This window comes from Babylonia areolata, chromosome 12 (assembly GCF_041734735.1).
Source record: "Babylonia areolata isolate BAREFJ2019XMU chromosome 12, ASM4173473v1, whole genome shotgun sequence".
Classification (NCBI taxonomy): domain Eukaryota; kingdom Metazoa; phylum Mollusca; class Gastropoda; order Neogastropoda; family Buccinidae; genus Babylonia; species Babylonia areolata.
In genome coordinates, this window is record NC_134887.1 from 10,396,824 (window position 1) to 10,411,679 (window position 14,856).

Below are 14,856 nucleotides of genomic sequence, written 5' to 3' on the forward strand. Positions count from 1 at the left end.
AGGGAGTGGTGGGTGGAGTAGAGAGGGGGGAGGGAGAGTTGAGAGAGGGAGTGGTGGGGAGGGGAGTGGTGGGGGGAGTAGAGAGAGGGGGGTGGTGGGGGGGAGTAGAGAGAGAGAGGGGGTGGTGGGGGGAGTAGAGAGGGAGTGGTGGGGTAGGGAGAGTTGAGAGAGGGAGTGGTGGGGGGGGAGTAGAGAGTGAGTGGTGGGGGGAGTATAGGGGGGGGGAGAGTTGAGAGGGAGTGGTGGGGGGGAGTAGAGAGAGGGGGTAGGGAGAGTTGAGAGGGAGTGGTGGGGGGAGAGTTGAGAGGGAGTTGGGGGGGAGTAGAGAGAGGGGGGGTAGGGAGAGTTGAGGGAGGGGAGTGGTGGGGGGGAGTAGAGAGAGGGGGTAGGGAGGGTTGAGAGGGAGTGGTGGGGGGGAGTAGAGGGGGGGGAGAGTTGAGAGGGAGTGGTGGGGTGGGGAGTAGAGAGAGGGGGTAGGGAGAGGAGAGAGGGAGTGGTGGGGGGGAGTAGAGGAGGGGTAGGAGAGGAGAGAGGGAGTGGTGGGGGGGAGTAGAGGGTGGTGGTGGGGGGGGAGTAGAGAGAGGGGGTAGGGAGAGAGGGGAGTGGTGGGGGGGAGTACAGGGGGGGGGGGAGAGTTGAGAGGGAGTGGTGGGGGGGGAGTAGAGAGAGGGGGTAGGGAGAGTTGAGAGAGGGAGTGGTGGGGGGAGTAGTAGAGAGGGAGTGGTGGGGGGAGTAGAGAGGGGGGGGGGAGAGTTGAGAGAGGGAGCGGTGGGGAGAGAGTAGAGGGAGCAGTGGGGAAAGAGTAGAGGGAGCAGTGGGGAGGGAGAGTAGAGAGGGAGAGTAGAGAGAGAGAGGAAGTGGTGGGGAGGGAGAGTAGAGAAAGGGAGAGTAGAGAGAGAGGGAGCGGTGGGGAGGGAGAGTAGAGAGAGGAAGTGGTGGGGAGGGAGAGTAGAGAGAGGGAGAGTAGAGAGAGAGGGAGCGGAGGGGAGGGAGAGTAGAGAGAGGGGGTGGTGGGGAGGGAGAGTAGAGAGAGAGGGTAGGGAGAGTTGAGAGAGGGAGTGGTGGGGAGGGAGTGACCGAGCCATCGCCTTAGTTTTTTTTGTGTTTTTTTTCCTCCATGTCTGTTTTGACAGACGCTGCTGAGAGGCGTGTTTGCTGTGCCCTTTGTGTCTGGAAAGCGTTGCTGGCTGTGCACTGTACTGTCCTACGGTGTCACCCAGCACCAGTTACATATACATGCACGCACCACACTACATATGCGTTCGCACACACACACACACACACACACTCATCGGCACCCACACATACAGACTTGACACCCACACAACCCCTGAAAACGGAGTATGGCTGCCTACATGGCGGGGTAAAAACGGTCATACAGGTAAAAGCCCACTCGTGTGCATACGAGTGAACGTGGGAGTTGCAGCCCACGAACGCAGAAGAAGAAGAAGAAGAAGAAGACACCCACACACATACGTACACACGCACAAACACAACCCAAAACGCACACGTTTACACAGACACAGACACAGACACACACCCTCACGCGCTCAAACACACACACACACACACACACACACACACACACACACACAAACACACACCTCTCACTTTTATTTTATCTATTTCCACTGGATGTAGTTCTGAATGCACCGTAGTCTAAATCGGTTCTTGCTATTTCAATTAAAATGTCTGCCCCTTTTACGAAGTCTGTTGACAAACAGTATTTTTCAGTTATACTTCTATATATTTTAAATATGTATTCACCTTTTTACTCCACCCTCTATCTATCCTGTTTTCCCGCAACTTAGCATACAACCTCTTCCACTCTCCTCTCTTACCATTTATTATTATTATTTTAAAAAAAAAAAAAAATCTTTTAACTAGATGTTTACTGTCGCAAGTACAGTGCATGCAACGGTGCAACGGGACATTGACCTTCGACGTACCTCGTGGGTGAAGAAGAATTCTGCACACACTCGCATTGAAATTTTTCAATCATAAAGCAGTCAGTTTTGTTACAAGTGTATGATAATCAGTCGTGTCCGACTATGATCATCAGAACAGCAGAGGAGACTCTCAACTGCTGTCCCGACTAGATATCTGGGCTAGAATTTTATGAAAGTGGAGAGTGTCTTGCTCAAGTTTGCCCCCCCCCCCCCACTCTCTCTCGGCCAAGAGGGTTTTAGGACAGTCAGCGTTTAGGATATGTTATTACTATTTTTTATTGAAATTTCACGACATTATCCATGAATGATTTCTGTATATTGCCACCAAAATGTGTTGTTGTTTTTTGTTTTGCCTGCAAACAAAGGAGGTAGTGAACAACCATTTCATTGTTTTGTAAAAACCAAATTCCTCCTCCTCCTCCCAAACTGCCCTTAACCCCGTGCCCAGCTACGTGCTGACGGAGCTGATGCAGAGCGACCTGCACAAGATCATCGTCTCTCCGCAGCCCCTCACTGCTGACCACGTCAAGGTCTTCCTCTACCAGATCCTCCGTGGTGAGTTTTACTTTTAGGTGGCAGTGGTAGTAGACATCCGTGGTGAGTTTTATGTGGTAGTAGTAGAGATCCGTGGTGAGTTTATGTTGTAGTTGTAGTAGAGATCCGTGGTGAGTTTATGTTGTAGTTGTAGTAGAGATCCGTGGTGAGTTTATGTAGTAGTAGTAGTAGTAGTAGTAGTAGTAGTGGTAGAGATTTGTGGTGAGTAGTAGTAGTAGTAGAGATCCGTGGTGAGTTTATGTAGTAGTAGTAGTAGTAGTAGTAGTAGTAGTAGTAGAGATCCGTGGTGAGTTTATGTAGTAGTAGTAGTAGTAGTAGAGATCCGTGGTGAGTTTATGTAGTAGTAGTAGTTGTAGCAGCAGCAGTAGAAGAGATCCGTGGTGAGTAGTAGTAGAGATCCGTGGTGAGTTTATGTTGTAACTAGTTGAGATCCGTGGTCAGTCCAAGTACTGTTGGCAACTGTGGTGAGTTTAGGTATTAAGAGATCCGTGGCGAGTTTATGTAGTAGAGAACCGTGGTGAGTTCAAAGCAGTGTTGAGATCTGTGTCGAGTTTGTGTTGATACAGGAAAGTGCTGAGTTGCTGTTGTTAGTCTCGTCGCATACTGTGGTTAACTGTTAAGTAGTGAGCTGTGTAGTAAAGTTGAATAGCGAACCGTAGTTCGTGAATCAGCGAACTGTGGAGATTCTACAAGCTAATTATTGTTAAAAGCTGAGAACACAGAAGCGTGGTTGATTAATAAATAAGTGAAATGTGGGTATGAGTCGTGAAATAATGTTGCCTGAGAAGTGAACTACGGTTCATATTTTAAAGCAATGAACGGTGTGGTTGGCTGAGTAGAGAACCATGGTTTTATAAAGTTGGGAGCTGCTGTTGGGAACTGTTTTTCTTTCTTTCTTTTTTCTTTTTTTCTTTTTTAAGAATCTTTTTAAAAGAATTATTTAGGCTGAGTAGAGAACCATGGTTTATAAAGTTGGGAGCAGTTTTTATTTCTATTGAAAAAAAAATCTTTTGAAATTTTTTTTTATGAAGTAGTGAAGGGGAAAAAAAGAGTGAGAACGAAAGAGAATGACGTTAGTAGTATGGCAAGGGCCCGCAACATCTAGTTTTACTCACGATAGTGTGGCAGAAGGGTGTCAGTTGTGTGCTTCGGATCCACTCTGTTTACGCATACCCAGATTCAAACACTCGACTGTTGGCCGCCGTTCTTTCTCTGTCTCTGGACCTTGCGACTGGAATGAACTTCCTCTTTCGCTTCATCAAGTCTCCACATTCAGCTCTTTCAAGTCTGGCCTTAAAACCCACCTCTTCCCAAAATAGCCTCCCTTGCCTGCCCTTTCTTGTCTTTAGTTTCTAGTTTTAGAGTTGTGCATGCGTGTGAATGACTGGTGCGAAAGCGCTTTGATTTGTCTCTGCACAAGATTCAGCGCTATATAAATACCATTATTATTATTATTATTATTATTATTTGTTGTGCAGGTTTGAAGTACCTTCACTCTGCTGCTGTGCTGCACCGAGACATCAAACCTGGTAACCTGCTGGTCAATAGTAACTGTTGTCTGAAGGTATGGAAGGTGCCATGCTTCCGTCTTTTTTTTTGGTTTATTTGACGTCATTTCGTTGACGTTGTTTTGTTATTTGACGTAAAACTGCCTGCCAGGTTGTTGCCTTTGTGCTTTGCGCCCAGTTTAACATAGAAAGTGATAAAATAAGATTCAAATGGAGTCTGCATTGCAAAATACTAACCCCTCCCCCTCTCTCTCAGCCCCCTTACACCCCCTCCCCATCCCCCCGTTCAAATCGTTTTGTATTGATCATGTTGAAAGGTAGATCACTGTGAGTTTTGATATATTTTTGAAATAAACTTAACTGTAACTTCATGGTTATAGTTGTGTTTATCACCAGTCATTGTCAGAAACACAGTTTCCATGATTACATGTGCAGTTGATTGTATACTTTGCATCTGCTTTTTTAGTTTAGCAAGAATCTTAAGAATCTGACGACAACAAATGCAGATCTTCGAGTTTGGTTTTAGCAAGAATAAAGGAATCCGATGTCGATATTTACATGTGCAGTAGATTCCGCGATTTTAGTTTCAGCGAGAATCAAGGAAGCTGACGCCGATGTTCGTATGTTCGTGTGCGCAGACACCGATGTTCGTATGTGCAGTTGATGTTACCTTTCAGACCAGCAGTTATAGTTTATAGCAAAGAATCACGGTAATTGACGACGATATTTATACAAGTACATGTGATCGTACCTTTCAGGTCTGTGACTTTTTTGGTTTCAGCAAGAATCTGACGCTGATATTGACGTGTCCATTTTGACTGTTCCTTTTCAGATTTGCGACTTTGGCTTGGCCCGGATCTACGAGCCGGACGAGAACGTGCACATGACTCAGGAAGTGGTGACGCAGTATTACCGCGCCCCCGAGATCCTCATGGGGGCCAGCCACTACGACTCAGGCGTGGACATCTGGTCCGTCGGCTGTATCTTTGCCGAGCTGCTGGGCCGCAGAATCCTCTTCCAGGCACAGACGCCTATACAACAGGTTGGAGTGATTACGTGATAATTATGTTGATAGTCTGAATTTATATGCTTTTTTTTTTTGTTTTGTTTTGGCTGTCATATTGTCTGCCCAGTCCCTTTGGCGTTACTCTGCTTTACTGTAAATAGAGCAGCTTGTGGTAGTGTGCCCTACTGGGAAGCCAGTGTCCATGGGTTCTGATAGTGAAGTGATGGCCTAGAGGTAACCCGTCCGCATAGGAAGCGAGAGAATCTGAGCACGCTGGTTCAAATCATGGCTCAGCCACCGATATTTTCTCCCCCTTCACTAGACCTTGAGTGGTGGTCTGGACGCTAGTCATTCGGATGAGACGATAAACCGAGGTCTCGTGTGCAGCATGCACTTAGCGCACATAAAAGAACCCACAGCAACAAAAGGTTGTTCCTGGCAAAATTCTGTAGAAAAACCCACTTCCGTAGGAAAAACAAATAAAACTACACTCAGAAAAAAATACAATAAAATGGGTGGCGCTGTAGTGTAGCGACACACTCTCCCTGGGGAGAGCACCCCAAATTTCACACAGACAAACCTGTTGTGATAAAAAGAGAAATACAAATACTGTGGAATGTTTGACGTGAGGTTGTTTTGAGATAGCCCCTGTCATTTCGTCAGCATTGTGGAATGTTTGATGTCAAGTTACCACGAGTTGGCCCCTGTCGAATATTCAGTACTGTGGATTTTCTTTAAACGGCAAGTTACTATGATACAGTCCCTGTTGAATAGTCAGCACTGTAGAATGTTTGACATCAAGTTACTATGAGAAAGCCCCTGTCATTTCGTCAATGCTGTAGAATGTTTGACATCAGGTTATCATGAGACAGCCCATACCATATTGTCAACACTGTGGAACAATGTTTGGCGTAAAGTTGCCATGAGATATCCCCTCATCGTTTCCTCAACACTGGAATGTTTGACTTAGTCATCAAAGTTACCTTGAGATGTCCCCTATCAATTCGTCTACACTGTGAAATGTTTAACGTAGTCATCAAGGTTACCCTGAGATGCCCCCTATCGATTCGTCTACACTGTGGAATGTTTGATGTAGTTATCAAAGGTTACCTTGAGATGTCCCCTATCAGTTCGTCTGCACTGTGGAATGTTTGACGTAGTCATCAAGGTTACCTTGAGATGTCCCTTATCAATTCATTTACACTGTGGAATGTTTGATGTAGTCATCAAGGTTACCTTGAGATGTCCCCTATCAGTTCGTCTACACTGTGGAATGTTTAACGTAGTCATCAAGGTTACCCTGAGATGCCCCCTATCGATTCGTCTACACTGTGGAATGTTTGATGTAGTTATCAAAGTTACCTTGAGATGTCCCCTATCAATTCGTCTACACTGTGGAATGTTTGACGTAGTCATCAAAGTTATCTTGAGATGTCCTCTATCAGTTCATCTACACTGTGGAATGTTTGACGTAGTCATCAAGGTTACCCTGAGATGCCCCCTATCGATTCGTCTACACTGTGGAATGTTTGATGTAGTTATCAAAGTTACCTTGAGATGTCCCCTATCAGTTCGTCTACACTGTGGAATGTTTAACGTAGCCATCAAGGTTACCTTGAGATGCCCCCTATCAGTTCGTCTACACTGTGGAATGTTTGATGTAGTTATCAAAGTTATCTTGAGATGTCCCCTATCAATTCGTCTACACTGTGGAATGTTTGACGTAGTCAACAAAGTTACCTTGAGATGTCTCTTATCAATTCATTTACACTGTGGAATGTTTGATGTAGTCATCAAGGTTACCTTGAGATGTCCCCTATCAGTTCGTCTACACTGTGGAATGTTTGACGTAGTCATCAAGGTTACCTTGAGATGTCCCCTATCAGTTCGTCTACACTGTGGAATGTTTGATGTAGTCATCAAGGTTACCTTGAGATGTCCCCTATCAGTTCGTCTACACTGTGGAATGTTTGACGTAGTCATCAAGGTTACCTTGAGATGTCCCCTATCAGATCATCTACACTGTGAAATGTTTGACGTAGTCATCAAGGTTACCTTGAGATGTCCCCTATCAGTTCTTCTACACTGTGGAATGTTTGATGTACTGTTACCATGAGACAGCCCCCTATCAATTTGTCAACACTGTGGAATAATACACGACGTAGAGTTACTACGAAATATCCTCTTATCAATTCGTCATCACTATGGAATGTTTGGCAAAAACTTATTATGAGACATGCCTCTAACTGTTCATCAACACTGAAGATGTAATTGTTAGAGGACTGTGAAACATTCGTCTGGTACTGTATCAGTTCAGAATTTCTTGACATGACAATACTTATGTCTGTGTGATAGCTCCTGGGAATTCGTTAGGATTGAAGACTTGGACACGACAGGGTTTGAGACGACCCCTGGGACATCTGTGAACAGTGATGAACTTGGCTTTACGTACTGGGATATGCCCTCTCAAAGATTTTGTCAAAGCTGACAATATATGATTCATGCAGTTTGAAACAGTCCCTGTAAAAACACCGAAGATTATGGGCGTCGATTATTCTGTTTGAGACACCCTCCCCAGGTTTTTTTTATTTATGCATTGGTTTTTTTTTTATAATCAAAAACTGAATAATTGAGCGTTGTCTAAGGCACCCCCAAGAAGTTATTAAATCTTGATATGTGTCTTGGTGTGTTAATTAATGTGTTGGGATATGGCCCCTTTGTGAATATGGTGGATTTCACTACACTGGCGTTCTGAACTGTGGATTCCATGGTCACACATGCCGGCACTCGCATACGCACGCACGCATACTAACACACTAACTTACAATCACACACACACACACACTCGCACACGTGCGCGCGCACACACACACACACACACATGAGCGCACACACACACGCATGCATGCATGCATGCACATATGCGTACACACACACACACACACACACACACACACACTCGCATTCACTCAAATCACACTCACACGCACAAGCACATGGGGTGCGTACGCACGTCGGTACGCATGCACGTCGGTACGCATACACGTAGGTACACACACACACACACACACACACACACACACACACACACACACACACACACACACACACACACACACACACACACACACATACACACACACACATTGTTCAGCGGACCGTGAACTGAAGTGGTCCGCCAGGCCTGCTCCGTTATTTTTTCACACAGTGTTTGTTCGGCAATTGATTCGTCCTGCACCTCAGTCTCTGTTATTGCTGTATTAAGTTTGATTTATTTTATTTTATTTTCTTATTATTATCATTGTTGTTGTTGTCATGATGATGATGACAATGATAATGATGATTATCAATCTTTTAAAATATTTAAAAATATCTTTTTATTTCCCTCTCTGTCCATCCAACCTCTCCATTGGAATAGCTGAGAGGACGATAACCACGGGGAAGAGGGAGGGTTGGGGGGAGGGTGTGTGTGTGTGGGAAGAGAGGGGGTTAATGTCATTTCATTGCTCACCGGCACGCGCGCGCGCGCACGCACGCACTCACTCACTCACGAGACGACTGGCGCTCTTGCGCACGGACACAAGCCGCACGCGCACAATTACACAGTACACATTCATATACACAACACGCACACCAGCACGCGCGCGAGCGCACTAACACGCGTATACATGTATACACGTGCACGTGCGCGCGCACTCAGGCGCGTGTATGGACACGCACACACACACGCGCGTGCGCGCGCGCGGACGAGCGTGTTCTCTCTCTCTCTCCCCCTCTCTCTCTTTCTCTCACTGTCTCTCTCTCTCTCTCTCACACACACACACACACACACACACACACACACACACACACACACACACACACACACACACACACACACACTCTCTCTCTCTCTCTCTCTCACGCGCTAGCCTAGCGCACGCTCGCACGCGCGCGCACATACACGCACACGCACACACACTCGCGCACACACACAAGCACACACGCACGCACTCATCACCCCCTCTCCTACACACTCGCACGCACCTCTTCATACAAAAGATCAATGTGAAGAGATCAGTTATTTATAGATCTCTCTCTGTCTATAGATAAATGTGTCGCTGCCAGCATGGTCGTTAAGGGAGGAGGGAGTGTGATGGAGGGGGTGATTGGGGAGGGGAGGGGACGGGAGGGGGAGTTCAAATTGGAAGACATCATCATCATCAGTGCCATCGATACGCTGGGGACCTGTTTTAGAAGAGTAGGGAGAGGGGAGGGGAGTGTGTGTGTGTGGGGGGGGTGGGGGTGGGGGGGTGGGGGAGGGGAGTGAGACTGGTGCAAGGGAGGGAACCCGGCGAAAGGTTCTGGATGGAGGAGTAGTGAGGGAGGTGGAGAGGAAAGGATGACGGCCACACACACACACACACACACACAGTCACACACACACACACACACACACACACAGTCACATACACACACACACACACACACTTGCACACACGCGCACACCACAGAGAGAGAGAGGTGGGGGGGGGGGGGGGAGGGAGGTAAGGATGGCTAGATGGGTGGCAGTGCTCAGAAATCAGCTTAGACAGCAGATTTTGCTCTGACGATTTGATGACCGCGTTGCCAGAACGGGGAAACTGGGAGCGAGTTTGGGTGGGGTGGGGTGGGGTGGGGTGAGGGGTGGAGGGTTAGTGGGAGCGATGGGGTGGGGATATGATGATGAGACTTTGGGGGTTGAGGTGGGGTGGGGGGTGGGGGGCGTGGTGAGGGAGGGGGGAGGGAGAGTGTGTGTGCGTCCACCAAGATCCAGGTTTAGGATAGAGATGGAGGAAGGTGTCGGGTGATTTTTGGGGGGAGAGAGTGGGGGTGGGGGTGAGGGGTTGGGGGAGGGGGGGGGTAGTTTGGAAGATGGAAAGGATTATTAATCAGGGCTATCATTTCTCAAGCCCCCTCCATTCCCCCACTTCCTTCCCCCCCCCCCCCCGCCCCCACCTTCCCGTCCCCCACCATAATTTTTCTTCTCCAATAGTATTACCACCTTCCAACCACCCATACCACCCCCACCCCACCCCCGTTCCCCATCCTCCGTCACCCTCCCGTCTATTTTTCGCGCCTCCCCCTCCTCCCCTCCCCCCTCCTTGTTATCCTCCCCCTCCCCTACCACCCTCTCTTTACCCCCCCCCCTTTCTCTTCAAAACACCGTCCCTTCTCCTTCTGTCCAACCGGCTTTAAACTATATGGCTTGCTTATGCTATAGATAGATAGATAGAATTTCGTACATATATACATACTTTATACCCACAGAACGAACGAAGTTTTTTATATTTTATTTTATTTTTTTTATTGAGGGAAGTGGATGGAATAAGCATACGTGTGTTGTTGTTGTTTTTTCATCCAGCCCTCAGGGCAAAGAGAGAGAGAGAGAGAGAGAGAGAGAGAGAGAGAGAGAGACGCCATGCGTTTGTTGATCACAGAATAACACTGCAAATGATAGACTGGGGATTAAGAAGGGAGATGATGCGTTTCTTTTTCGATAGTCGGTCGTTGCACGTCTGTCATCACAAACAACATGCCTGCCTGTTACAGTGCATTTATTAATAATAGATGGTTGTTTGTCTCGGTTCTTCCGCCTTCGGCCGTTGTGTTATTGCAGTGATCAGCTTTTGCCGTGGACTGAAGGAAAACAGGTTGTTTACCTTGTGTGTGTGTGTTTGTGCGTGTGTGTGCGCGCGCGCGTCTGTGATGGTCGTTGGGAGTGCGAGACGAAACAGGAATCCTTACTTTCCGGCTCCAGTCTGATTTTACGTTTCGTTTTTCTTTTTCTTTCTTTCTGTCTTTTTAAAAAATTTTTTTTTTTATTTTCTTTTTTAATTTTTTTTTTTTTTTTTTTGCTCCTCGACAGTTTCTTTCTGAGTAGACGGCGCGAGTGTTGGTAAACTGACTCTGTGTGTGTGTGTGTGTGTGTGTGTGTGTGTGTGTGTGTGTTTTGTTTGCTTTTATTGATCAGTGATGATTAGTTGTCAGAGAGAGAGAGAGAGAGAGAGAGCCAGCGTTCGTTCGTACGTGTGTTGGTGTGCGGTTAAATCGTAATGTGGGCATTCCCATTCCCGCGGTATACACACACACACTCACACGCGCGCGCGCGGGCGCACGTACGCACCCACGCACGCCTTCCCTCCACTCGCACACACATTACAGAAGCTGTGACATTTCAGTTCAGGAATTTTGCCTTGTGCGATTTTTTGCTCTCTGTGTGTGTGCTACTTCCTACTCCCTTTTCAAATTTCACTGTGTCCATCAAATTTGTCAGAAACAAAGAGAGAGAGAGATAGATAGAGACTGACAGACAGACAGACAGACAGACAGAGACAGACCACCGTGTGTGTGTGTGTGTGTGTGTGTGTGTGTGAGAGAGAGAGAGAGAGAGAGAGAGAGAGATCTGGCGCGCATAATTATTTACATCGTGTACAATGTTTGAAGGTGTTTGCGCAACTGCTGCATTCGTTCTTATCGTCTTATTTATTATTATTTCGTTGTGCAGAGCACGTACGGCACCGAATGCGCGCATGTTTATGCACGTGGTTGTACGTATGATGACGACATTGAGACAGAGAGAGAGAGAGAGGGAGAGAGAGATTTGGGAGCGAGGGATTGGGAGTGAGGGGGTTGGGGGGAGGATCGAATAGAGGGCTTATTGTGTGGCTTTTGGACGCAGACCAGACACGTATCAATCACATGCACCGGCAAGCCGACCACAGAGAGAGAGAGACAGAGACAGAGAGAGAGAGAGAGAGAGAGAGGGAGGGGGGGCGGGGGTAAGCACATCTCGTGCTGTGCAAAAGCTGCTACTGGAGGTACTAGGAGGTGTGTGAGTGGTGAGGGGGTGGGGGGTTAGGAGGGTGAGAACGGGGAGGGAGAGAAGGTGGGGCGGTGAAGGAGAGGAATTTTGAGGGGGGGATGGGGAGGGGGGGTTGGGGGGGGGGGGGGGGGTGGCAGGAGGAGGAGGAAGAGAGAAGAAGAGCGCGGAGTGGATGATGGTGGTGGGGAGGGGGGGGGGTGGGGGGGGGGAGGGTTAGTTGCACAGCAGACAGACCGACAGTCAGACAGACGGTGTTGACGTCATCCTCTCCGGGAGTTAAAATTGGAACAAGCGGATCGCGTGATGACTTTTGTCCTTTTCGTTCTTTTTTTTTTTTTTCTTTCTCTGTCTTTCTTTCTTCTGCACCCCCCCACCCCCCACTACCCCCACCCCTTCAATCCCCCTCCCCCCTCACCCCCTATCCATCTCCCCATTCTCTCTTTGGGCACTGTCAGTTGTTGACCCTTTTTCCGATACCCCTCCCCCCTCCCCTTTCTCTCATCCTCCATCCAGCTCCCACCCATCCACCCCCCCCCCACACACACACCCTCCCCCACTCCTCTTCCTTGCATGTTCATTCTTCTCGGCAAGGCCCCTCCCCCCCGCCCCCCCCCCTCCCGCACACCCCCTTTCCACCACCACCCTCTCCCCAAATGGCAATGCCCTCTTTCTTCTGTCCCTTCCTTCCTCCACCCTCCCCCTCCCCCTTATCCCCCTCCTCCCCCCCCGCCCCCTGTCCCCATCACCCCCACCCTTTCTCTCCTCGCTCTCTTCTTCTCTTCAGTCATATCAGTTGGAAGGATGGATGGAATCCTGGTCGTCTCGACTCTCTCTCTCTCTCTCTCTCTTTCTCCCCGCTACCTCTCGATCTTCTCTCAGTTTTCTTGTCCGTTCTCAACCAGACAGTCGTTACACAAGTGGGCATCAATCAGACAGATGCAAGTCAGGAAACCACTACACAAACTACAACCATGCCTGCAACTTCCACACGGGCATTCTCCAGACAAGCAGTCACCACACCTGCAGACAGCATGGAAGCAGCCCCTGTGCAGACATCCACCGTGCCTGCAGACTCTTTCAAAACGGTCACCACACAGGAAAGCACAACACAGGGAACCCCCTTGGCAGAGGAAGCGTTCCCTGACCCGCCCACCGACACCACAGCAGACATGGATGACCACAAAAGACCCAGGACACGTAGTAGGTCACGCCAAACTAGTCTTCTTGACCAGTTTCAACACGTACCTCGTGACAGCACTAAAGACAAAGGATAGGACACTGGCCAACGCCCATACACAAACTTATCTATTTCTGGAAGTAAAATTACGTTCGCTTCCTTCAATGTTGAAAATTTAGTTGCCAGACTTAGTGAATCTGACTTTATAAAGTATGTGAAGTCGTTTGATGTTTTCTGTGCGGTGGAGACATTTACGTCACATTTTGATTCTACCATCCATTTCGATGATTATTGCTGTTTCCATGCACCTGCCGTCAAAATTTCCAGGCGAGGCAGACCTTCAGGAGGCGTGGTTGTACTAGTTAGAAAATCGTTAACGCCTTTCATGTCTCAAATAACCTGCAAAAATGACAATATGATTTGTTTAAAGTTTTCGAAATCTTTATTTGGATGTGACAAAGACATTTTATGTACTTTTGTATATGTGCCTCCTTACAAAAGTCCCTATTACGACACGAAACCGGACTTAAACTGTTCTTTAAATAAGCTTGAGGAATTCCTCATTGATATTCTTCAGAGGGGAGAAGACATGCATTTGTTGGTCATGGGCGATCTAAATGCTCGAATCGGTAATTGGAACCTTGATGGGGATGGTGACGATGAACCTATAGATTTCGCAATTCAGAACACCAGACAGTCTCAAGACAAAGTTACAAACCAGTTTGGCAAGATTCTAATTGATTTTTGTACAGTTTTAAACTGCATCCCTCTAAACGGGTATGCAGTAGGTGATGCATTTGGAAAGTTCACCTTTGTTGCAGACCAAGGGAACAGTGTTATTGATTATGCTCTTATGTCATCTGATTTTTTCTATTCATGCAATCCCCTCTTTAAAGTTGACAGCCGAGTTGAATCCAGTCACATGCCTATCTGTCTCACACTGCCTTGCAAACCACTTACTACATTAGGGAACCAGAAGGACAATTCAAGACCAAACACAAAAATAACTAGTTTAAAATGGACTAACGAAAAGAAGGGAGAATATATCGAAAACATAAACAGTGATCAATCACAAAACATGTTCCAAACTGCTTATGACCAAATAGAAATGTCTATGGAGACAGCCCTTGATACATTTACAAAGGCTGTTCTGCAGGCAGGGGAGTGCATGAGAAAAAGTGTTCGATTCGGTACGCCAGCTCATGTCGGAAATGTGTGGTTTGACAAAGAGTGCCGTCAGAAGAAACGCGAAGCACGGAGAGCCCTACAAATGTACAATAAGTCTGGTCACAATCTGGACAAACGTACATATAAAAATCTTAGGTCACATTACAAGACGTTGACAAAGGAAAAACGTCAAATTCATAAAAAGTCAATCCAGGACAGTCTCCTAAATAATAAGAAAAACAGCAGTAAGTTTTGGGATACGATTCGAAAAGCGCGAAGCACGAAAAAGGCCCAACCCGACATAGAACTAGATGCATGGAAAAAGCATTTTGGAAAAGTTTTCGGAGCAAAGGAAGCAGACGCTCTTCCTCATGACGTAACTGAACAGAACAGGACAGAAGAAAGGGTTGTCCCAGAACTCGATAGTGACATCACAGAAAAAGAAGTACGAGATGCAATTAAAAACATTAAGCTGGGCAAAGCAGCTGGGTTAGATGAAATCTGTGGAGAATTTTTGAAATATGCTGAAGACTCTGTTTCCCCTTTTCTGACAAAATTATTTAACAAACTGTACGATACCGGTTATTTCCCTTTGGGCTGGTGCAAATCAATTATAATTCCACTTTTCAAAAAAGGAGACGAAACCAATC

At 47.2% G+C, this 14,856-nt stretch overlaps 1 protein-coding gene across 2 annotated transcripts in view; it reads left to right on the forward strand.

The window, feature by feature from the left end:
* Positions 1–14,856, forward strand: part of LOC143288058 (serine/threonine-protein kinase NLK-like) — a 90,891-nt gene that overhangs the window by 56,540 nt on the left and 19,495 nt on the right. For both annotated transcript variants that reach the window (XM_076596323.1, XM_076596325.1), the window contains exons 4-6: positions 2,398–2,504; positions 3,983–4,068; positions 4,845–5,054. In XM_076596323.1, the coding sequence (XP_076452438.1) occupies positions 2,398–2,504; positions 3,983–4,068; positions 4,845–5,054 (403 nt within the window). The remainder of the gene's footprint in view (positions 1–2,397; positions 2,505–3,982; positions 4,069–4,844; positions 5,055–14,856) is intronic.